This window comes from Paroedura picta, chromosome 4 (assembly GCF_049243985.1).
Source record: "Paroedura picta isolate Pp20150507F chromosome 4, Ppicta_v3.0, whole genome shotgun sequence".
In the NCBI taxonomy this organism is placed as follows: Eukaryota; Metazoa; Chordata; class Lepidosauria; order Squamata; family Gekkonidae; genus Paroedura; species Paroedura picta.
The window spans coordinates 105972727-105998764 of NC_135372.1; the positions used below are offsets into that span (position 1 = coordinate 105972727).

Consider the following 26038-nt stretch of genomic DNA (forward strand, 5'->3'; position numbering starts at 1 on the left):
ACTCCTGCCAGCACTGCCTTCAGCAAACTGCTTTTTTCTTGGTAAATGTATTTAAGCAATATAAAATGAGTATCACTGACCTATATCCCTAGGCTGTCAGTCAATTTGAGTGCTCTAAAATTGTTTGGAGTATTCAGCTGGTATGCAGTTATACTGTACTGGGACTCTTCTGTAAGGCTGGGGTTTAAATATAGTTCATTACAGTTGGCTAGCCTTTCCATCTCAAAAATTCATGGTGGATCTTTGCATTTCCAACAAGCAGCACTCCAGGTTTTGTCAGTTCACGTATCATGCCAAATAATTAGCACGAATTGTAGGATGAAAACCAAAACCAAGTTCAGAAGATTTTTTCTCTTCTGATGTTGGTTTGTTGTCCAATTGCAAACCATGGTTTAATTTAGACATTACGGTAAACCATGGTTCAGGCAGAGTTGAAACCCAGATCCCTTTTTTCTCAGTCTTGCCTGTTTCCCTTCTGTAAATATCAGTCCTGTGATGCCTGGCACAACCTTTTTGGTGGTCCTTTTTACCAGTTTGATAACCTGACTGAATCTAAGCAAGCCCTGTTGCATTGTTCCATGCATGAAAGTCTGTGAAAAAATGTAGACTTTTTTTTTTACATTTATTGTATGTAACCTTAGTGTTGTGTCTTTATCTCCCCCCCCCCCATTCAGTTCAATCTATAAATAAGCCAAGAGGGAATTGCAGCATAATATGTGTTCCACTATTTGATTATGTATGTTTCTTTTACAGTTGTATAAAAGGATTTGCATAGAATAAGCTTAGTTTACACTTCCCTTAACAGTGTTAATATTTCTTAATGCCTGAATATGAAGCCTTCCTCTTTAGTATTACTCATACTTTCCACTCCTATACCTCTAGTGCAAAGCACTAGTCTTGTAAAATGAAGGAAGTGAATGTTGCTACTCAGGCAAGTTTCCAGGCAGAACAGCATTTTCTCACTGTGGAGGGGGTGCCTTAGCATGAGAGATTCCCACCAATCAGTCAAGGAAGCAGGCCTTAATTCCAGACTTCTGTCTGCGAAGGTGGGGGTCACCCAACAGTTCATTTCTTGCTTCAAAGAGCAATGCCAAAGGCTTTTCTCTGTCCCCTAATTACAATTATTTCTTCCTTATTCTACTTCTGCATTTTGAGCTTCTCTTCAGTCAACAGTCCTGTGCTTTCCTATGACTTCCCATTGTCAGGAGAAACTGAAGAGCTCTTCTGTCTGAACTCTGTTAGGAAATTGAGAGGCATTATTTCGTTAATCTAGGCTACTCTGTCACATATGATTTGTCATTTTCTGAATGGTACTTCAGATTTATATATGTTCATGGTCCAGAATCCCTTATAAATATTTCCGCATACACTTCTTAAGAGATGTATGACCTGTTAAAATTAGACTTAGAAGCGAACAAACTCAGCCAAAGTTTCTGCTAACCAAGATTTTGTTCTTTCATATTGATGGATATCCCAGATACACAGTGAAATTGCAGTTTGTATGGGAGATGCCAGCAAGACCTGATTGCTACCCTAACAAATGGAGGTTGAAAAAATGAGACCTCTATGGTTTGCTGCATACAAATTCAGTTCAAAATATAACTTCACAATCCTGGACTGTGGCCTGTACTTAACTGGGTTTATGGTTTTCATATGTAATGGTAACCATTGTTATATCCGCATAGAACTTCCATGGCTCACTGGATGAAACTTTGGACTAGAAGCTATGATTGTTTCGCATGGTCAGAATGTTATCACAAAATCTCAAGATGTAGTGGCTTGGCTCTTCCTCCCTACAGAGTTTTCCTGGCACCCAAATTGCTGTGTTTCAGCCTGTGTGTGTGTGTGTTCTTCTTTCATGCTTTCTATATTTCATCCACTCTTACATTCTTGGAGACCCTGAAGAAATGCTGATTCGTCTAATTGTATGCTGCTTAAACTTACTAGAAGTCTGAGCAGGCTGATTTATGCTTCTTTCATGAGGCTTTCAGATTTATTCTTGGCCTTTCAGTGTGTAGTGTCTGTTTTAATTGTTTTTTTTACCAGATTGTTGGAAGTAGAAGACAGGACTGTGGAATATAAAATTTTTAAATAATGCTACCTTTTGGCTTCAAATAAGTTTTCCATCATTTTAGGTGAAGCTAATTTCAGTTAGAATACTTTGGGTTAAGAATGATGGAATTGAGAAAAATTCTACTATCAACTTGAATTTTTAGAAATAAATGCTTTTGTACTCTCTCTTTAAAACCATTATGATTTTGGCAAGGGGAATAAAGATTTATAGACACCACACTTAGATATGTTGGAAATAAAGAAAAGCATATCTGGGACTCTCGAGTTTGGCTTGGAACTATGATGTCATGTTTCTCTTCGCTGTGGAGGCCGTCCTGTGGCCTGGAGCTTTCCTTCCACTGTTGCTAGCCCCTCCACATAGGCAAGGTCAGCATTCTTCAGGCAACCTTTACACTCATGGAACTGCTAGCAGGGCTGGAAGGGTAAGCACTGTAATGACTAAAGAAGTGCAAGGGGGGAAATGTCACAGGATCCAAGCTAATATCTAGAATGACAGGTTCCCTCACAACGAATACATCCTTGTTTGAAAAGTTCTGACTTCGTGTTATCAATTAAGATAAGATTGAGCATTTATGTCTCAACGGTTTATCTTTCATTTCTTGAGCTGTCCATGCCAGACTCTGTTTTTTTGTTTTCAAAGCAACAACTTGTGTTTGCCCAGTTAATGCCAACAGTGTCTTCAGTGTATTGTGTGCAATATTGCCTGAAGGATTAGTAACTAAAGAGGCATTTTGTTATTTGTATATCATAGATTACATTCTCTCATGGACCTGATGCACAGAAGCTCATGCATCAACACATTTGTTAAAAGTACCACCAAGGTAAAGTCTTGGTGTAACAGGCTGATACAGCTGCCTCTTTGGCACTTCTTTGAGTCATAGAAACATAGTTACCTAGTTTGGGATACAGCACACACTTTGAATTAGTCCAGATAGGACTTTGCATTTGAGAAGAGGGGTTTTTTTAAAGTTCTTGCTTATTCCCACCCCCTTCCTTCATATTGCCAGGCCCTTTGACCTTTTGTCTACATAACTCTAAAACTTCCTGTTTAGATAAAGTTAAGTTATATAGAGATTTATGGGAAACTTCTCTGAGATAAAATGAGGCACAAATTCTGCATTATGACTTTTCTCAAAAGCATGCTGTTGAAGTACTGAGATACAACAGTGAATAGAGAACTCTGGACAGAATTATCAGGAGTTTTAGGCAAGGCACCTAGCCGGAGTTCCACAGGTATGTCCTCTAAAGCAGGGGTAGTCAACCTGTGGTCCTCCAGAAGTTCATGGACTACAATTCCCATGAGCCCCTTCCAGCAAATGCTGGCAGCGGCTCATGGGAATTGTAGTCCATGGACATCTGGAGGACCACAGGTTGACTACCCCTGCTCTAAAGCAATGGTCCCCAACCTTTTTATCACCACGGACCAGTCAACGCTTGACAATTTTACTGAGGTCCAGGAGGGGGGGGGTAGTCTTTTGCCGAGGGACGTTGGTGCCGCCACCTGAGCCCCTGTTCCACTTGCTTTCCCACCGGTGCTCCTGACTTCTCACCACCCACTGGGGCCGCTGCCAGCAGCAGCTGCGCAATGCCACGCCGAGGGGGAGCCCCACCCATGGCGGCTGCTGGAGAGCATCAAAGGTGAGCCGGTGGCAGAGTGGCAGGGCAGCCCCCAAGGCAGTAGCCGGGGAGGAGGATGAGGAGGAGCCGCGGCCTGGTACTGACTGATCCACAGACTGGTATCGGTCCCCAGACCAGGGGTTGGGGACCACTGCTCTAAAGGTTTCTGGACAGACTAGCTGAAAACTGCTGGCTGTTGATTTTGCTGACTCTTAATAATCAACATCATTCCTTCAATATAACCTTATATAATCCATTTATTTCAAAGAAGGATTTTTAGTTGGGCAGCTGGTGAATCTTCTGATCTCCCTGAAAGCAAACAACTGAAGGGGAAGGCCTGGCTTATAGAAGCTTTTAGGTACTGCAAAATACCTGTGCAGAGACTCCTGGCAGTACTGCTTAACTATGGATAGGCTTAAACATTGTGCACCTGCTCTTGTAATGATGTTTGTCATTTCTGCCAAAAGCTTTATGGCAATTACCTAATTAAAATTCCCCCATTCCTGTGAGGAAATGAGACCAGGTGGTGGTATTTTACATGTGGAAACTGAGAGCTTGTAAATACCTATGAATAGCCCTGCTCTAAAAAGGTGAAGGTATCCCCTGCGCAAGCACTGGGTCATGTCTGACCCTTGGGGTGACGTCCTCTAGTGTTTTCATGGCAGACTCAATATGGGGTGGTTTGCCAGTGCCTTCCCCAGTCATTACCGTTTACCCCGCAGCAAGCTGGGTACTCATTTTACCGACCTTGGAAGGATGGAAGGCTGAGTCAACCTTGAGCCGGCTGCTGGGATTGAACTCCCAACCTCATGGGCAGAGTTTCAGACTGCATGACTGCTGCCTTACCACCCTGCTCTATCAGGTTGGTAATGGCTTTAGCATGGTTTTGGTACCTTCCATATTTATGAGCTAGATGAGTTAGACACCTCTTCTCTAGAGTCTGTCCAGCTGTTCTATTTCCTGATTCTTACTGCAGCATAATTTTTTTCACTCCCATGAGAAGAACACATTGCTTCTCTCTTATACAGCATGGCTCCTGGGTGGTTTCACTTAATAAACCCTGTACCTAATACTTTTTGTGGTGAAGACTGTCAGGTTTGATGGCAATAAAAAGGTTGAAGGCCAGATTACAGGTCAGATTACAGGACTAGTGGCAATGCTGGCTGGGATCCGAAGGGTTACCTGAATCCTGCTTAATATCTTTAGTACGTGGTCAGCTAGGGTTTATAAATTATTTTTGACCAGTGGTCCCCTATGGAGTATTACACAGTGTTTTTGAAACACTTCTGCTCACTGTGCTGCTTGAGGGCCTGCAGATAGAGCAACTTGCCTCTAAAGTACCCAAGGACACAGGGCTAGTTGCAGACAACTCTAGGCTCTGCAGTTAGCTTGCAGCAATCTTGTTTGGCAAGAGATCCATGTTATGTAATTGTGGCTGGGGCATCTCTCTTTTTCTCTTTTTAGTAGATGTTTTGTTGAAGCTTGGGTCAAAATCTCTTAAAAGCAATTAAATCTGGTAAATGATAGAAATGTTGGACTTCTTTTAAAAACAAGAAACAAAATTAGAGAATTTCTTATTCTAATGAATAATAAGAAATTATTCTTATATGAATAATAAAAACCCAGGTTTTTTTTTTACCAGTCTGCTTCCCTTTTACCAGTCTTATTTCCCTTTTATGAGTTAATTTTGTTGTCCCCACAGTTTAAATTCTTTTATACCTATCCATAGGCAAGGGTGGATTTCTCAGTGGCCAGGACAAAAAGATTCAAGTCCAGTTGCCATTTAGAAATAAGCTTTTAAGAATTACGTTTTCCTTCATCAGTATCTGGCAAAGGAAACTTTGACTCTTGAAAGTTTATACCTCTCCAAATCTTGTTGGCTTCTCAGGTGCTGCTGGACTTGAATCTAGCTGTTCTGTTACAGACTAAAGACACAGATAGGTATTGTTGATGTGGAACATCTACTGGCATACTCTGGTAAAAAAGATATGTAGAAGGACGTGACGTCCATTATCCCACATAGGCTTGCTTGCACAACGCACCTCCTCTTTGTAGCCCAGAGCTTTGGGATGGCGAAGGGGGCCGCATTCTGCAAGCCTCCATGGTGAGCTGAAGAAGCATCCAGCTAGCTGCCAAATCCTGTGCACAGAACATGTGTTCCTTCGCCACCGTGAGGCTCTGGGCAGAGGAGTGTGTTGTGCAGGGACACTTCCACTGCAAGCTGTAGAGGTTTGGCTTTTATGGGCTCTTACGCTGTCAAATTAGTCAGATGGGTATTGAAAAGATTCTTTTGCAAACAGAACCAATGTGGTCATTGTTTAGACCTTGAGTGCTCTTTCCAAAGTTGCCATCCAGCAGAGTAATTAGCGGAACAGTTGACTCAAATTCCTGCACAAACAGGGAATTGTTATCTCCCTCATGACCTACTAACTGAATGACACACATGGACACCAGTGGAATACTTGAGCAATTGCATCCGTTGGCATTATCAGCCTTCACATATCTATTAAGTATAATGTAAAAAGGAACTGCTTCAAGGAGTAGATTAGATTTGACCTGCTAGATTTTGGTCTCTTGTGTGCTTAGCCAGGCATAAAACTTCTAACAAAAACCCCCCTAGTTCTAAAGGAGTAAAGTTAGTACTTGCAGTGCCACTCACTTTCCCCAAGATTTTAGAGCTGCATGGCTCTCATTTGGGCTGATTTCTCTCTTGGTAGCATGAGGATGCCTGACTGCCCATCGGAGGTAGTTTTGAAGGCAACAGTAAATTCTATGCATCTCATTTCATGTTTGCCTTCTTGCACTAAAAGAAGGTTCAGGTACAGTGGAAGATGTGAAGTGTGACAGGGAAGATAGTTTGAAGAGTTGTGTTGTCAGCTTAAAATATTTGCCAAAGGGTAGCCAAGTTAGTATTTTGTAGCAAAATAAAACAAGAAGCAGTGGCACCTTTAAGACTATTCCAGCTTAAGCTTTCATGAGTTACAACAGGGTTCAGCAAGTCTCAGAGGCTAGATCACCACAGTGCCTAAAAAATTCAGTGTTGCAACTTATTTTCAGCTATGATTTATTGTCTCTGTGGAAGTGCAAAACTTACCATTTTGCATCACAGTGTTTTGTCGTACAATATAAAACTAAATGTGCATAAAGATTAGAGTCAGTAGCATCTTAACGACCAACAAGCTTTCCGGGAGTATAGGCTTTTGAGTGTCAACGCTCCCATTATCAGGTATAAATAGGAATGAAGACCCCTTATATCCCAGTCAGAAGGTGGGAAAGATGCTGCAAAGAAATGAATCGGATGCAAAGGTATAATGCAATATGTTTGTTTAGAGCAGAGGATACTTGCTATGGAGCAGAACAATAACACATGTAGTAACCCCTGCCTGACCCCCACCAAGCTGAGCCTCACACCTTAGCTTAAACCATTCCCCCACTTAGCCCCATAGAGAAATACTGCAACTGTTGACTTTAATATTTATTGTTCATCTATGATTTTAAATGGGTTTTAATAGAAAGTTTTGTTGTTGTATGAATTTGAATTAATTTTGAATTTCATACAATAATTGTATTGTAAGCGAAATATGGAATGTATAATCTACCCTGAGATCCCAGAGAAAGGGGTGGACTATAAATCCAAAATACGTAATAATAATAATAAAAGTTGGATCTGTAGTGGCAGGCCTAACTGGAAACATAGGATTCTTATCTCACTACAATCAATTTTTTTATTGACCAACTGCCCTTCTTCAGGGCTTCTGTGGCTGCCACAAGATCAACTCTTCCCACCTAGTTTCTCTTACACTTTGAAGCCTAATAAGCAGTTTAATACTTGCCATCCAGACATTGCATCCACACCACTGGTTCCCAGTGGCTCTAGAAGAATGACAGAATGGCAGATTGAGTCCACTTACTTGGGCCAACGCAACCAAGGAATCTGAAGAGTCTAGGTCTTTTCAGTTTAGGAAAGAGACAACTAGATAGAGGTTTTAAAAAATTATGCATGAGGTGGAGAAAGATGACAAAAAGAACTTTTTCTTATGTCCTAATGAAGTGAATGGGCTTTAGATTCTGGATGGACAAAAGAAAGTAATAATTCTTTTGCATGAATAATTAAAATGTGGTATTCACTCCAATTTTAGAAAGTGAAGTGAAAGGTGCATTCAAAGCAAGTTGTGTCAAACAAATCACCAACAGTAAAGGAGATCAGTAAACCTATTTGAAGCCACAGGAAGGGAATTCATCAAAATGTTTAAAAAGTATGCCAACAAATATGGAAAACAAAACTATGTCCCACAAACATTCCATGTATATTCCAGCTCCAAAAAACAGATGTCAAAGACTGCAGCAACCTTCAGACCATCACATTAATTTCTCATGCAAATAAAGTGACACTCAAAATCTTACAATAAAAAGACTGTTACTGTCTATGAGATGAGAAACACCAGATTGTTCAAGCTAGATTCAGAAAAGGAGGCAATAGAAATCATACTGCAAGTTTACATTGGTTACTGGAGAATTTCAGAAGAAAATCTGCTTTTGTTTTATAGATTAGAACATCTTTTTTCAACTTTTTGACTATGGAAGAACCCCTAAAATAAATGTTCAGGCTGCAAGGACCCCCAGAAGTGATGTCACCTGCCCACGCCTCCTTGCTATGCCTCCAAAAGTGACATAAGTACACATGACCTGAAGGTCACGTGTACTGATGTCACTTTTGGAGGCATAGCAAGGAGGCGTGACCAGGTGACATCACCAGGCCAGGTGACATTCTACTTTTGCTCCTTCCCACCAATTTTACTAGTGCTACAGTGGGTCTGCCTCATATAGACTGGAAAGAAGGAAAAGAGCTGAGAAGACAGCCCAAACTCCCCATACCACACCACAACCGACTTCCCCCCTTGATTCTTATACCCACGGCCTACCCATCTGGGCGAAGGTTGTCAGTTCCATAGTTAAATCCATTAGGTCAGGGCGGGGGGGAGGCCATGGACCCCTGGTTGGGAATCCCCTGATTAGAGCAAAGCTTTTAAACGTGTGGATCATGAAAAGCTGTGGTTGAATTTAAAATGGTGTGCATCAACATCGGATTAGGTGCACTGTTTTATGAAAACTGCTGCAAACCACTTGAGCAGATGTTTGCAACTGTTAGACGTGAAATGAACAGATGCAGTGATATTCTTGCATGTGATATTTTTGAACCCAGTAAGCTCAAATGTTAGATACATTTGTGATGGAATTTGTAGCATCCCTACTTCAAATACAATCTAACTATTCCTGCAATAACATAAAGTACAGGTCTCTTGGGGGTAAAGCACAGGTCTGTATGTAAGAACACATTTTCCTGAGCATCTTGGTTAAGAAATATGTTTTTGGAATTTGAGACTTGGCTTTTATCGGAGTCAGATCTTCTAATCTAGATGACTCTTCTCAGCAGGTTTCTCTTGGTGTTCCCTCAGTGTTTAAGGATAGTGGCCTTTAGAAGTTAGTTTTGGAGAGTTGTCCTTCATCCTGTTTCCAGTTCTGGCTTGGGAAGCTCCTAGAATTTTGCCAGTGGTGCCTGTGGAGGGAAATCTGTGGAGGGTCACCCTCTGAAGCTTCCTTGGAAACTAATCATCTGAGGTGGGGAGTTGGAGGGAAATGTGTGATGATTCCTATGCATTTTATAAAGAAGGGCTGCAGTTTGTCTTGTGAAGTTGGCACTCACTTTTGTGTGTGTGTGAAAATCATTTACTTGGAGCTTAACTGGGACGCTTGAAGGTCCATCACTTCTGGAATGAACACGAACAGCAATTGTTCTCTCTCCATCCCTAACCACATTTTTTTGGGTTGCTATGGAGCAACTTCCTAGTTGGATTAAAGAAGACTTCATCTTTATTACAGTTTCATATGGGTTGTAAATCAGAACTTTTAAGAGGCTGGGTGGGCTTTACTTGATTACATTATAGTTCAGAACATTAGAGGGCAGGATTTTTGTGAGTACTAATTGTTAAGATTTTCTCCTGCGTTTTATCTTTTAAATGGCTTCCCCCCTATTACCTGTGCTAGATATAATTAGTTTGGAAGAAAGCCTTTTTATAGTTTAAATATATAAATGCCACTAGAATGAAGAGTTTCACTTAGATGTTCTAAAGATAATGCTGTTGAGAATACATAACCATACATAAAGAAGCTACAGTGCAGGGATGGCCAAAAAGCTGGCAGGGGCTCATGGTCATTGTAGTCCATGGATGTCTGGAGAGCCACAGTGTGGCCACCCCTGCTTTAGTGATAAGAAGAAGAAAAGTTGGTTCTTACATGCCAGTTTTCTCTACCCGAAGGAGGTTCAGAGCGGCTTACAGTTGCCTTCCCTTTCCTCTCCCCACAACAGACACCCTGTGGGGTGGGTGAGGCTGAGAGAGCCCTGATATCACTGCTGGTCAGAACAGCTTTATCAGTGCGTGGCGAGCCCAAGGTCACCCAGCTGGCTGCATGTGGGGGAGCGCAGAATCGAACCTGGCAAGCCAGATTAGAAGTCCGCACTCCTAACCACTACACCAAACTGGCTCTTCTTGTTACTTGCAGAAGCACTAAGGATAGCCCTTTCTGTATGCTCTAGGAATAGGGATAACCATGCTGGAAAGTGTATATTGTTGTCATGGATTCTTAGTGGTAAAGTTCACACTGTGACCAGATAGACTCAACTTCAAATATCTACATCCATTAAAGTTTTTCACTACTACTACTTATTGTTTTGTTTGTGGATGCAGTTTCCTGTGCATGATTGCTAATTTGTGCTTCTTCATGTGACCGCTTTTGGTTGAACAGAGTAGGATCATGGTAGCTAAAAATTGTTTGTGTATGCTTGCCTATATATTTTTCTTACAGAGGTAAGGTAATCGTTTTCACATTGCTCTTTAGGGAATAACAAAAAATGTTGGAGTTATGTAGCAAACGCTCATAAATTTGCCGCAATGTTTCTGAAAGAACTTGCTTGCTGTAATCCCATGGTTTTTGCTTTTCTGAAATCCTTACTTGGGAGCAAGGCTATCTTGGAGAGGGGAGGAAAAGATAATTAACAAGTGATGTCATTGCTTGGCCAGGCTCAATTGTTGGGGCAGGGAAGGCTGGCTTATAATGTAAACAGTGTTAAAATTGTTTATCGTTGGTTTTGTCATTTTCCTTATTTGTCGAGTAGTCTTGAAGAGAATGAAAGGTTTTCTGGTACAGAGTAGTGAGTACAGAGATTTCCATAAAAAGGCACAGGCATTGCTTTGAGGATCAGAAAGGTTTTTGTGTTGGCAATGGTAAGTGAGGCCTGACCTTTTACAGAGAAAAAAATATTGACCTAAATCATTCCCTATTGGGGATGGGAAAGCAATCTCTGCCTCTTAAACCAACCACTATAATTTTCCTGCTTAATTGGGTATACTTCTGTGCAATTCAGTGTGGAAAAAAATTAATTGCATAAGCAAGTATTAATGTGTTTTGAGAGTAGAGAGCATCTTTCTCCAGACTTAAAATTGAGATGGGTGCCACTTGATTTTAAATAACAGGAATTGTGTGCGTGTGTGTTCTGTGTTAAAAAAAAAAAGGTCTGCTCACCAACCAGTGTGTACAGGTCCACATTTGCCTTTGTGGGCCCCTAACACCATAATAATATCAATATTGCAAATTAGTTTTGACAATTTTTAAAACATCAGTTTATTTTTTTCTGTTTTAGGCAAAATTTAATGGATTTTCATGGCCCCTAAACATTTAATTTGTTTTCTGAAGTGAGAAAAAAATCAAAACATTTTCTTCCATGCTTATCTAAAGCACCATCCCAAATCTCCCAGTTGGACATTAGCTATGAGGATTTTTGCTGAAAAAATCCTGTTGCTCTGCTGGGACCTTCCTGCTCGGGTTGGTTCAGAAAGTGAGCTAGAGACGGCTGTCTCCGGGTTGTACTTTGGACCAGTCTGCTCTGCTTGACCAACATAAACAAAGCCCTTGCAGCCATCTGACCAACTACGTGCCCTCTGGATGTACCTCATGGGTGGTGAAAGCCGGCAGTGAGGAGATTTGAGTCCCTCTCCAGGAAATTGTCAACCTGTCCCTGGATACAAGGACATACCCAGAGAGATTTAAAGAGTCAGTGGTTAGGCCACTTCTGAAAAAAAAAAAACAAAGCTGGATTCTTCCGACTCAGCCAGTTACCATCCAGTTTCAGTGCTTCTGGGTAAGGTGACTGAATGGACAGCTACAGGTTCTTTCCCCAAGATCAGGGACAAAGTGGCATTAGAGTAGAGTACCTCTCAGCATCAGTCCCTCACTTGAGGGGTTCCCACAAGGAGCAATATTCTCCCCAATGTTTTTAAACCGCTGCATGCATCCCCTCACCCAGTTGGTCCACGGGTTTGTGCTGGGGTGTCACCAATATGTTGATGACACCCAGCTATTCCTGTTAATGGTTAGCCATCCGTCAACACCACCAGACCATCTGGTCAGTGCTTGGAGGCTGTAGTGGACTGGCTCAAGCAGAGCTGGCTGTAGTTGAATCCTCTGGCTGCACAAAGGCAATTAGCACATCTCCCAGCTCTTGGTGTCTTCTATCTGGGTCTGATTCTGGACACCTTCCTTTCAGTGGAGGCCCAAATCATGAATATTGTTTGCCTGACATTTTTCCACCTGTGCTAGTCACAACAGCTTGTGCCCTACCTCTCTGCATGAGACCTAGTCATGGTGATCCATGCAACAGTCACCTCTAGGCTAGATTTCTGCAACTCATGCTGTAAGCAGGGCGTCCCTTGAGACTGTTCCGGAAATGTCAGCTGGCTCAGAATGTGGCAGTGTGGGTCCTCATGGGAATCCAGTAGAAGGCGCACATGATGCCAGTGCTCACCCAGCTGCATGGGCTCCAGATTGGAGTCTGGATTAAGTTCAAGGTTAAGGAATTAACTTTAAAAGCCCCAAACAGTTTGGGACAAGCATATCTACAAGACCGCCCTTTCCACTATTCCCCCACAAAAATCCAAAACCTGCTGAGGATCCCCAGCCCAAAAGAGGTGAAATTGGCCTCAACCAGGACCAGGGCCTTTTCAGCCTTGGCTCCGGCCTGGTGGAATGCTCTGTCAAGAGAGACCTTAATCAGTTCCACATGACCTGCAAAACAGAGCTGTTCCACCAGACCTATGGTCAGGACCCTGACAGACCTGCAAGAAATCCACTGCCATAACTTGAGAGTGGACTCATTCCACAGATCAGACCCCCACCCCTGAATTAAAACCTGAATTGGTTGGGGGCTATAGAAGCAATATGGTTGTTGTTATTATTATTAGAAGTTCACTTCCTTCTAAGGGCTTAAAAGCAAAATATTTTTGTGGGCTGTTGGTGCCTACAATGTAGAAGGGGCCAATTTCAGTAACCAGCATCTCCACGCAAAAGGATTGGGTAAAAGGTAGTGTAGAAAATATCTGCCTGAGACAAGATGTCAGAGAACTGCTGTCAGTTAGAGTGGAGAAGATTGGCCTTACTAGACCAGTGGTCTGACTGAGTACAAGACTAGTTTTCTACGTGAAAATCGTTGCAGGGAGACTTGAAGGCCTGACTTTAAATTCATGCCAAGGACAGACCATTCTGTGTGGAAAAGTAGCAGTCCTCCTAAACTGATATCTCCTGATCAACTATGTGGGTTTAAGGGTAGCCTTTACAGGAATGTGGTTATGCAGCAGTTAGGGGAAATGCATGGCACAGTTACTGTTTCTCTTGATGATTTCATATGGAAAAACTTTGATTTCCTTCTCTTTTTCAGCCTGTCAGTATTTGAACAGACCACATCATGCGTGAGTACAAGCTAGTGGTCCTCGGCTCAGGTGGCGTGGGGAAATCTGCTTTGGTAAGTCACATCTTCAGAGAGAACTGCTGAATTGTTTTGTCACAAAAAACATTTTTAAACCTTTAAACTGGCAATATATTTGTATTCCAATAATGAACTCAGTGGCACCTAGGTAAGGTACAGGGGTGGGCGAAGGGCTTTAAATCTGCAAGGATGGAACTGCTTAAAAGGTGAGAAATTCATATTCTTCAGTCAGCCCAGGATTTTGAACATGTAGGCCAGGGACAGGCAGCTTCTGTATTCATTAGTACCAGAATGTTCTCCAGACAGATGTTTAAAACTTTTAAAACATATGTAGTTCCATTTCCCAATAAGTGGTTAGATTCCCTCCATAAAGTTGGTGTTTTCTAGTTATAAGGGCTTCCAGTGCCACATGGCACATGTTCTAACTAGTACACTGGAGACTGGAGTTTCCCCCAAAATATTAGAAATATATTTTCCCGGACCAGGGAAATTGTGGTTTCTGGTTACTGAACAACATTGGCCTCAGGTTCAGAGACTACCAACTGGCTATCCTTGCTGTGACCAGTTTGCCAGTGTTTGCCATATTTGCACTTTTTTGCAAAACTTTAAATTTTGTTCCTCTTCTTACTACCCACGAGAAGAGTTGGCTTGGAATTCATACAGAAGTTGCTGTGGGGTAGGCTGGATATTGTTTGTGGAAGACAATAAACAGGATGCCATGAAAAGCCAGGTCATGTGCTGATGAGCTTCGTTCAGAATTGGTCTTTTCTCACGTGAGTTTCACCATGTGCTGGAGAAAGGTTCCATCTTTAGCATTCAGTAAAGATAATCACTTTCTCTTGTAAGCCGTATTCCGTTCTGTCTTCCGCAGTTGCAGCCTGACAGACTGCTAGAATCCTTGCTTCTGCTCAGACTAGCAGTATCCAAAATACGGAACCTGAGTTGTCGGAAGGTTAAAAATACCATTCTTTAGATGCTGGTAAACATTTGTGGCTATTCTAAATTAGAAGCCTTAAAATTACTATTCCCCCATGTTTGTTCTCTTCCTGTTAAAGTGACAGCTAAGTCTCCTAGAATAAAATCAGGAGTGTGAAGAGCTGATCTTGGAGAGTAAAGAATTATAGGGGGTGAAGTATTTGTGGCATTTGGTGGCTGATGAGTTGCCATCCTCAGGCTCATGATGCTTGCCGAAGGAACTATCAGAGGGGCCTGCTTTGTATGCAGAGGGTCCCACATTCAACCCCTGGCGTCTCAGGCTAAAAGGATCAGTTAGTAGGCGATGTGAACGACCTCAGCCTAAGACCCAGTCTGTGTAGGCAGGACTGACTGTTCTTGTTGACATTGAAATTAGGCCATCAGACTAAAGACTGCATTGGTAGGAGAGGGAAGCCATTTTTACTGGTTGAACACACACTACTTTAGAGGAATAAAATGAGAGGGGGGACGAGGAGCTTATACCCAAAAGAATGTGTCCTTTTTTTGTGGTGTGGACTAAGCTTGTAAACATGGAACCAGTTAGGCCACTTATTGCTGTGTTCCTAGATAAGGCACTATCATTCACTACTATGGAAATAAGTGATTAGGGTTGCCAGGCAGCAGCTGGTGTCAAGCAGGCAAATTGGGGTGGTGGATCCCATTGTATTGATCGGTTGACATCATTGCAGGGGAAGACTTCAAAGTGATATCATGTGTCAATGTGGTGCTCTTGTATTCTGGCTCATAATTTTTCCTCTGCTGTCCTGATGAGTTGTGTCTGTGGGTTGGGGGCTGCCACAACCCTGATGGTGGCTTGCTTCACAGAGATTAAATAATAAACTGAAATATTCTTGATTTTCTAAAATCTTCTGCCCTAGTCTCAAAGTAGTTTTTATTTAAAAATGTATACCTTATTTTTCCCTGTGGCACAGGGCAGCATAAAAATCCCAATTTAAACATACAGAAAATAATATAAAACCACAAATTACATCCCTCTGGAAATGCCTGTAGCCTACATCCCATAAAAAACCAATGTAGATGTTTTGAAATAGTCCAGTTGCGCTCCTGTCTGCTGATGGTAATTGGACTGCCACATTATGAAGCAGTTGCAATCATTAGGTGGATTTCAAGGGCAGCTCCATATTACAGTAGTCCAACCATGCGGTTACCAAAGCATGAGTTGTTGTTTTTTTCCTGTGGAAATAGATATAAACATAAACATTGAAGACAGATGCAGTTGATCTTTAAGTTTCTGTGATGCTGAGAAAAATCCCCATGCTGTCATGCAAGCTTCCTGGAATAGTGAAACACACTGGAACAGTCAAAGCACTCTTAAGCTAACCTACCATACAGGGTTGTTGTAAGACTAAGATGGAAGGAGTCAGTATAAGCCACTTTGAACCCTGGTGGGGAGAAAGATAGGGCATAAACAAAGTAAATTTTCTTTTGTCTTGTAAAAATGTTCTTTTGCTAGAGTTTGATGTAACTCATATTGCACATCCTGTCACAGAAGCCCCATGAAATACACAAAGGTCTGAACAGTTAAATAGTGAACCTGATTATGTTTGCTGTAGGGTTGTGTGGGGCAGGGTCTTAGGAAGAGCTTTTACAGTTCTACCTTAGCCTCTCCTTTAAATTTAATTTTAAAATGTGGACTAGTTTTTGGTAACCTTTTCCTACTTGCGCATGTCTTCTAAAACAAAATAAGTTTTCTAATATTAACTGAAGATTTAACTGATAATTACAGATTTCAACACAACTGTAATCTCTGTGGCGTATTATTGAAACCATTGTATTCATTATTAACCTTATTGGCAGCTGGACAAGCTTTAGGGTCCTCTCTTATGAAAAAGAATATCCTGAGATAATAGTGACTTTCCATTGTGAGGCTGTCCCAGCAGGTGCCTTGCTCTTCCTTGTTGACAGTGTAGGATGAATTGGGGTGGCACAATAAAATACTTGAGAGCATCTCCCCCTCCCCCCCAGGAAAGAAAATTGTTTTCTCTCTGGTTAAGAAAGCATTGAAGCATTCAGCACTATCCAAAAATACCGTGATGCCTTTTGCAGATCACTGGGCTCTCAAAATCTGAAACCACTTATTTGGGAGCATTAGTGCTTATGATTTTCATCTTGAGAAAGATCTCAGCTTTGACCCTGAACAAAATAGGGTTGTTCTTAAAGACTGTTTTGTGACTTCTAAGAGCTGGTAGTTAGAATAGCTATTTATGTGAGTCACTGTAGAAGAGGATTTTTGCTATATTTAAAAGCGAACTTTCCAACATCTACTGAATTTTTAAATGTTAAAAAATATATATGATATCTATTTTATAAGAATTAATAATAGCATATGTGGACATAGCTGTTCTAGGAGGGATAAGATTTCTCCATGCGTTTGACGAGTTGTTATCCCACTGCATTGCCAGGTCTGAAATACATGGCATAGTCCTTCAGTGGCTGATCTCTTTCCAGCTGAACCGTCGCAACCTTTTCAACTTCCATGTGGAGTTCCACAGGGGGTGATTGTCTCCCCCACACTTTTTAACATCTATATGCACCCCCTGGCTCAAGCTGGTCTGGAGTTTTGGCTTGGGTTGTCACCAATATGCAGATGACACCCAGCTCTATTTCCTGATGGACGGCTGCCCGAACTCCCCCCCCCCCCCAAACATTTTGCAGATGTTTGGAAGCCATGGCTGGATGGCTTGAGCATAGTCACCTGAAAATCAACCCCTCTAAGACAAAGGTCCTGTGGCTTGGGGAGGAAGGGACCAGATCAGGAAGTGTGCTTACCCAGCCTGGCAGGGTTGCAGCTTAACATCTCACCTTTTGCCAGGTATATGGTTTTCATGTCTTATTTGGTGCCTGTGTATTTGAGGTGGACTTCTGCATCTTAAATCTGTATGAATCATGTTAGTCCCCAGGCACTACTGAATAGGCCAATGGTTTGTAAATGAGACTAGGAGGAATAAAACGAAAGCTCTCTGCTCCATAAAATTTGGCTTGTTGACTAACTGTATTTGTAGGCAGTTACTATATTTGCAGTCTGACCTGTTTCTCTCTGTGTGTTTTTTTTCCCTCCCACAGACTGTACAGTTTGTTCAGGGAATTTTTGTTGAAAAGTATGACCCTACAATAGAAGACTCCTACAGAAAGGTAAAGTATGAAGTGATATTTTCTCCACCAACTACCATATAGTAACTTTGATCAGAGCATAGTAAGATTCTACTTAGGACAACATTTTATTTTAGCCAAGGCTGTTACCTATACAAAGAACTTCGCTCTGTTGCCTCACTAGCATCATTCTTAAATGAGGCCTTTCGGGCAGAATTCTTGGCCATCTCTTCAATATCATGGCCAGTGTCTTCAAAGAAAGCACTCCATCATGCCTGGGAAACTTTGCAACCCAATATCCTGTAACTTATGACAAGATTTATAGAATACAATTTTTGTTACTGTCACCCTACTTTGTAGCATGTTGTTGTTGTTGTTAGGTGCGAAGTCATGTCCGACCCATCGCGACCCCATGGACAATGGGGTCACAAGAAGGAAATGGCAAACCACTCCACTATCTTTGCCATGAAAACTTTGTAGCATGCAGTGGCCAAAATAAAATTCTTCCCCAAATCTGGATGAATGAAGGACATATCTACCACGAATTCTTCAGTTTTGTTCCCATGGAGTTGTGAATACGCATGGAACACTGAAAAGCCTCAAACTAGTCAGTGCTGCAAGCAAGTTCTGAATTATGTCAATCTAAAGTCTTAAGGCTTTAATGCTGTTTTCTCCATTTTTTCCCCAGCAAGTTGAAGTAGACTGTCAACAATGTATGCTTGAAATCCTCGATACAGCAGGGACAGTAAGTGAGCTCTATGTCTAGAAGAGCTATAAGATCTCAAATGATAACTTTTCGTTGTAAGGTCCTAACGTTACTATGTGATAGGCTAGTTTATGCTACTGATGAGCAAACTAAAAATAATGGTGGCTCAAGCTATACAACTATTTCTTTATTCTTTATTCTACCATGTTTGTCTTTATTTTAAAAGAATGAACTGAAATTTCATCCTGTTGGGATTTCAGCTTATATTCAGTTTCAGTAACATTTTTCCATCGGAACAAATTTATCCCACCAGGATTCCAAAATTCCAGCAAAATTTTATAAATACTTTGCTTTAAGGTTATCTGATTATATGTGTATATGTGTATGCAGAGTGTACCAGTTAAAAACCTATCTACATGGATCAAACTGTGTACCTGTTCTTTAAAGTCAGTAATGATTCTTGATTATTTTTTTAAATGTCTATAAATCTCTCTTGATCTAAGTCTCTTTCACACCTCACATACTCAATTCAGAATATATATTTGTTTCCACTGTATCTGCATGGTTTATTTCCACAATGTGTGCCAGGGCCCCCCTTTTATTTTCTTCATCTCACGTACCCCAGGCCTCAATCTTAATATATTTTTGATTAAGAGTTTATGCGGGGGTGGGGGGGGGTATCAGCTGGTTGAGAATATATAGCTGCCTCACAGTATAAGGATGAAGCAGCTGCACACATCTTTAAAAGCCCTTAAGTCTTGTAAAAACCCTCACCCTTCATCTTGAATTTGAGATAGCTGACTTATTTAAAATTAAATTCACATGCTTCATTGGACTTCTGCAAGAGCAAGGAATAGAAATCAAATAGTAGCCATGCTGTTCTTGTTTATACATAATAATTAAGTAATTGTACTAAAGCTGTTTTCTCCCCACAATTTTTTATTCCAGGAGCAATTTACAGCAATGAGGGATCTCTATATGAAGAATGGTCAGGGGTTTGCACTAGTATATTCTATTACAGCACAGTCTACGTTCAATGATTTACAGGACCTGAGGGAACAGATCTTACGAGTCAAGGACACTGAAGATGTAAGTAAATGGCTTCTTGCTTTGTGAACCATTGGAAACTTTTTTCTAATTAAACAAGCCAGCATCTGTTTTTGCACAGTTGCAAGATGCCTGAAGAACGCAGCTTTAGACTGCTCTCTTACAGTATAATAAAATTCTCTATTTGGATGTTTGAGAGACCCCTTTCTTTATTCACATGAACATTACTGGACAGTTAGTCACAAATATTCAGCATCTCTAACTGGGATGAACTTTGGAAAAATTCAGTTTTTGTGAGAAGCAGGATTTTTTTTACTAGTCTGTAACTTATGTGCCAGCACTCAAGCTAGAATTCCCCTTCCGTAACATCAATTTCTACTGAAATAGTGGAATATGCAGCCAAATTATTAGAAAGCGTAGTGCTTCCCATTGTAGACAAGCTTCAAAACTTGGTGTTGAGATGTTGCAAATGGATTTTGTACCTTCCAGAGATGCTTCTGTTTGAAGAGCACAAAGTATTGGCTAGCATCAAAAGTTGGCTGGGTGACCTTGGGCCAGTCATATGCACTGAGCCTGACCTACCTCACTGGGTTGCTGTAGGCTAAAATAGAGTAGGAGGAAATATTGTAAGCCACTTTGAGCCCCTATTGGGAAGAAAACAGGGTATAAATGAAGTAAATCAAAAAAGACCATGCACAGAACACAACTGTTTTATAATGAAATTGATTGTGTGTTAATACTATGAGATCTGTAGGGGGCTGAAAATTAGACTGCCATCAAACTTCCTGATACTGCATGCTATCTTGAATATTATACATTAACATAGCGATCCCCAACCTGTGGGCCGCGGACCACATGTGGTCCGTCGACTAATTGGAGGTGGGCCGTGAAGGATGCCTTCCCCCCCCCAGCTCTTTACTTCATCCCCCCCCCCGGCCCTTTACAACACACTTCGGGTGTCATTGTCTCACATCACTCCCAGATGGGACTATCTCGTTGCAGAGAAACAAGCTCAGGGTTCCCATTGATTTGTCATTGTCATGAGTTAAAATTTCCATTAAAATAAAATGTTCCTTATGTTCATTGTTGTGACGTGTCTGTATTTTATTTTGAAGGGATGTTTAAACATTACCATTGCAATCAGAGAGCGTTAGGGCAGTGGTTGAGAGTAGAGGAGTAAACTAACCTCCCCCCCCCCCACTGGGCCTCAGTAAAATTGTCAAGCGTTGAGTGGTCCCCGGTGATAAAAAGGTTGGGGACCACTGCATTAACAGTCCCCCACACCACAAGTTATTTTTTGTTTCTCTAAAAAGGCAAAAAAAGACCAAGGGGAGAAATTCAAAATCTAAGCACTACTAAAAAAAAAAAAGGAAAGCATATATGTAGAATAGAAGCAAAAATATAACAGTGGTGGCATTTCTACATATAAGTACCTGATAAAAGATTTTCAAATTACTAAAGACATGTGTATATGCAGTTGTTGCTGTATCCCAGTTATGTTTGTATATTGATGAAGTTATAATGTCCTTGATCCAATGATATACAGGAGGTGGGCATTTCTCTCTCAAAATGTAATATCAGCCTATCCATTTTTGTTTCTTGAATTCTGATGGCTGTGTTCTGACTATCACAGTACTGTTCAACCCCAAATTAGAGCCAATTTCAAAGGAAAAATGTATTCATCATTCTCTGGTCAGATGTTGAACTGTGTGTGATTGTGTGATACATTAAGAAAAAAGAAAGACTAAAATACTTTTGACATTTACTTATGAGGAAGTTGCTGACTTTGGCTTCTGTTTTCATGTGAATTTCACCTTACTGTGGCACTTGGGCCCCTTCTCAAATAACTTTTGAAGCTTTCCACATGTTTTTCCCTATTGCCCTTCCTGGTAAAATGGTCCTTTTGGGGGAACATAAGTTTTCCCCATTCACTAAATATAAACAAGATGGCTTACATTGGAGTTCCCAAGCTTTTTTGAGCATGTGGGCATGTTTGAAATTCTGACACAGTTTGGTGGGCACATCCACAAAATGGCTGCTGCAGGGGGTGGAGACAGCCATGAAACAGCTGCTGCAGATGACCTTCAGTCACAAGGTGAAAATCTTAGTGCTGTGGTGTCATTTGCTGTCAAAGCAGTGTTTCCAAACACCTGCTTATTCAATAAAATCTCCAGTTTGTTGTAGTGGATAAGGGCTGCGGCTTAATCTGGCGAGCCAGGTTTCATTTTCCTCTCCTCCACATGGAGCCAGCTGGGTGATCTTGGGTTAGCTACAGTCCTGATAGTACTGTTCTCACAGAGCAGTCCTGTCAGAGCTCTCTCAGCCCCACCTACCTCACAGGGTGTCTGTTATGGGAAGAGGAAGGGAAGGCAATTGTAAGCCGCTTTGAGTCTTCTCCAGGTAATGGAAAGCAGGTTATAAAAACTAATGTCTTCTTCAATGGTCAGTAGCCCTACTTGGCCTCACTTACCTTTCCTGGTGCCACCACATGTTTCTAAAAACAGTGGGCACCATGTTGGGAACTGGTGGCTTATATTGTTGCTAACATTACATGTTGCACTAATTTAACACATTATTTATGCTTACCTTTCTGTCCCACCTTTCCCATTTTCCTTGAGGAGCTTTAAGCAGCTTATATAAACCCATCATGAGAGCAACAAACCATGCATATTAAAAAGACATCTATAAAACAAAATTCATACCTAAAATGCCAAAAAAACAAGCAGGCCCAACATTGTAATGTTGTCAGAGGTTCTCCTAAAAGGCACTGCATTGCACAATTTCCTGAAAGGTAGCAGGAGAAACAATTTTGTCTTTCCAGAGTGTGCAGGGGCTGCTGCAGCAGAAAAATTGCCTGCCAATTGATCTGAGGTAGACCTCATAGTGCTGAAAGATGTTGCTGTGACGAATGCACAGGGAAAGAATCCTTTAAGGAGCCTATGGGATTAGGAATCTCCTAATACTTGCTAATCGTCTAGTGTTAACTCCAGCAGTTGGCTTGCTGCGCAATATCAGACTGGATCAGCAGTAAGATCCCATTGTATACGGCACTGGTCAGACCACACCTGGAGTACTATGTGCAGTTCTGGAGGCCTCACTTCAAAAAGGACATAGATAAAATTGAAAGGGTACAGAGGAGGGCAACGAAGATGATTTGGGGCCAAGGGACCAAGCCCTATGAAGATAGGTTGAGGGACTTGGGAATGTTCAGCCTGGAGAAAAGGAGGTTGAGAGGGGACATGATAGCCCTCTTTAAGTATTTGAAAGGTTGTCACTTGGAGGAGGGCAGGATGCTGTTTCTGTTGGCTGCAGAGGAAACGACACGCAGTAATGGGTTTAAACTACAAGTACAACGATATAGGCTAGATATCAGGAAAAAAATGTTCACAATCAGAGTAGTTCAGCAGTGGGATAGGCTGCCTAAGGAGGTGGTGAGCTCCCCCTCACTGGCAGTCTTCAAGCAAAGGTTGGATACACAATTTTCTTGGATGCTTTAGGATACTTTGGGCTGATCCTGCGTTGAGGAGGGGGTTGGACTAGATGGCCTGTATGGCCCCTTCCAACTCTATGATTCTATGATTCTATGATCAACCAGTAATAAAGGCCAGCATCTGTACCAGGATGTGTTTGGTGTCCTATTCCATCACACAGCTGTTAAGCAGGTAAAGTAGTATAATCACTACTGATCACAGAGTAATCCAAGCTCATAGGCTTTATATTGCATCAGTTCCTTTGTAGTCATTCATGGGGCTGTCTGTATTGAGAATGGAAGTTTTCATTGTCCACAGGTGCCACTGCAGCATCTGCTAAGTGCATCCCTGCTAAGTTCAGATCAAACATCCATTTAGATTGGCCTGCATGATTTTTAGCCCACCGGGGACTCAATCAGTCACCTGTTTTTGTTACCTCCTGGGGACTGTGAAATCAAGATGAGGGATCAAGCATCTGGCAGGCTTGATTCATCTAGATTTATTATAAGCAATGGAGTAAACATATATTTATTGTATTTTTAAACGGGCTTTTCAGTCAAAATAGGCTCCTTGCAGGAATAAAAGAAAAATAGAAACAATGTGTGTGTTTAGGGGAGATTTATGCACCTATCCAAAGTCTCCCTGTGGGTGGCTTACAAATAAAATAATAAATTATCAATATGCCATCCACATATAGGAGTTTCTTTGCTGAGCTGGATTCAGACATGAAATGGTGGTTGGCTGCTGCTGCTTCCTCTTTTCTGGTGCCCTCATCATTGGGAAGGGAAGGGGTTTTATTGTTTGTGTTGAATCCAGACATGACAATTCTTTGCTGTTGGGGGCTGGGTGGTATATTTTGGGGGAGATGGGAGGCCTAAAAATCTCATAAATAAAATAAATATATGTTCAGACGGATTGCAGCTCTATCACAGCCCAGGGTTCAATAACACAATCAAAGGCAAAGTCAGAAGTCAGTCCAAAGTTTCAGTCCAGTGTCAGGTTACAGATTTTGAAAGAAGCCTGAGTATCGTGCCTGAAACAAGACTGCAACTGATGGGGTAGTGAGGAAGACTGCAGACTGGTTGATCTCACACTGGTTGCAGCCTTATAGACGGTTTTATACAGGTGCCCCTGGTTCCCATGTTATGCTCTTTTCTATAATTTGGGTCTGCTCCTGTACTTATGAGGGGCGAGAATACTGTGGTGAGTTATCAATTTCTTTTAGCATTTCTTTAGCAGTGGGAACGCTGTGGACTGCCAAACATGCACTCCTGAACCTTGTCCATGCCTCAGCCCTAGCCCATTGTCTCTTCTGCTCCTGGAGTACTTAGGGAGACTGTGGCAGGTCTGGTCACGGTTGGGTTCATGCTGGAGCTTCTGGGCCTGAGGGCTCTGTTGGCTCAGGGGGAAGTATCAGTGCTGGCTCATGGTCCCTTGGGAAAAGCCCTGAGACCACAGCCTCACAGAAATGGTCTGCCAAAGTGGGGCTTGGGGCCAGCTTGTCCTACTCTTCAGATGAGGACTCATCCTCCTATGTTCCATCAACATTTTCCCTAACAGTCTCTAGGGTAGAGTAGGTATTCTTCTTTGGGAATACAATGTTAGGTTCTTGGACTATTCTTCAAGGATGATTGTGTCTATAGTGAAGCAGGTGGTTATACGAGATGGCTGTATGGCCGCTTCCAGCGCTATGTTTCTGTAAGCATTAGAACCCTGTTGAAATGCACTTTAAACAACTCTTTCTCTTTTTCTGTTTACATCTTTGCTGCTCATTGTGACTTTTTTAATGTAGTGTGCTTGCTACCCTCTTTAAGACTAATCTCCTTTTAGGTAAGGATTATGTTCACACAAATCCTTTGAAACCTGATTCCTTTCTTAGCATTAGGTCAAAGAGCCGTGCTGTGGAAGCCGTTAACACTGCTTGAAGTGCCACTTGCTAGAATAAGACCAAAGGAATTGTAACAGGGGAGATTCCCCTTATTTTAACTGACTGCTAAATGTGTGTTGGTAGGTTCCAGATCTCAATATACTAAATGTGTCACTTTGTGGCATCTTGATTAGGATTGCAAAGTTCCTGAGCGGCTACCTCAAAAAACTGCAGTTGAAATCATTGCAGCAATTTTTTTTATATTTAAAAGTTCCAAATTCTCCAAAAGAATAATGAAATTAATTTTGTGTCAGTAATGTGAAGTAAAGATTGTGCGCTGTGTCACTGCTGTCTTACATTCAGTGCCTTTTCCATTTTGTCTTTGTAGCTGCAATCCTGAGCATATCAGAAATGCATGCATGCATACTTAACAGTGCTGTCCTTTACAGCATTATATCCTTTTAAGTCCACTGAAGTAAATGGAATGTAGAGTATAACTCTTCATAGCATGGCCCTGTATATGTCCTAAAATCACTGGGCTTGCGACACAACCAAACAAAATTGCTCAAGAATGTAAGCTATATTTTCACTGTAACTCTCTGCTGCACCTCTTAACACTCCTGAATGCCACTATTCAGCATCTTCTAAATACGTTTGCGCTCTGTTTTCCTCTGCGGGAAGACAAAATGATTTTTTGAAGTGTCTGATTTAATACTTCATATTTGTGGCTCAATATGTCAGTCTCTTTGCTTGTAGATTAAGCTTGATTTAACAAGGGATTTAGGAGTGCCTGCTGCAGATTTCTACAAATTGGTTTCCCCCGAACTTCGGAGGTATTCTCATCATATATAGAATACAGAAAACAGTCAGGAGTTTCAACAGATATTAAAAGCAATTCTGAATCTGCTCGTGGAAGCAGCTAATTTTAAATACTGAAGTTTTTAAATTTTTTCTTACTGCATGTTGGCAATTATTTATGAGCAAGAACTGTGTTGTGTTGATGGGGTTTCCTTTGGAAGATGCAAGACTGTGCAGCTGTGTTTGTGTATCTCTGTGTGTGTGGGTTTCAGTATTTCAGGAAATGGAATAGTGTGCACACCCAGTATCAGCAGCTTGCTGTTTGTCCGTAGTGCTTTTACATGGCTCTGGGGAAACAGGATGGGTGTGTATGTTAGTGTTTTACAGTTCAGCTATTCATGGGCAGCGTATTGCCAAAATTTATCTAATTCACAATTAGAATGTGAGAGTTGCCTTTCTGGAGCAGGTTGAAGGTCAGCCTAGGATAGTGTGCTGTCTCTAGCGGGGTCCAGCTAGCACTTCCCAAGCAGGGTTTGCTGGGAACAGTGTGCTTTAGA

At 41.5% G+C, this 26038-nt stretch overlaps 1 protein-coding gene across 4 annotated transcripts in view; it reads left to right on the forward strand.

The window, feature by feature from the left end:
* The window catches only part of RAP1A (RAP1A, member of RAS oncogene family), a 103407-nt gene that overhangs the window by 64169 nt on the left and 13200 nt on the right, over positions 1 to 26038 (forward strand). For all 4 annotated transcript variants that reach the window (XM_077334897.1, XM_077334898.1, XM_077334900.1 and 1 more), the window contains 4 exons: positions 13460 to 13543; positions 17567 to 17635; positions 18282 to 18338; positions 19248 to 19388. In XM_077334897.1, the coding sequence (XP_077191012.1) occupies positions 13487 to 13543; positions 17567 to 17635; positions 18282 to 18338; positions 19248 to 19388 (324 nt within the window). In that variant the 5' untranslated portion in view covers positions 13460 to 13486. The remainder of the gene's footprint in view (positions 1 to 13459; positions 13544 to 17566; positions 17636 to 18281; positions 18339 to 19247; positions 19389 to 26038) is intronic.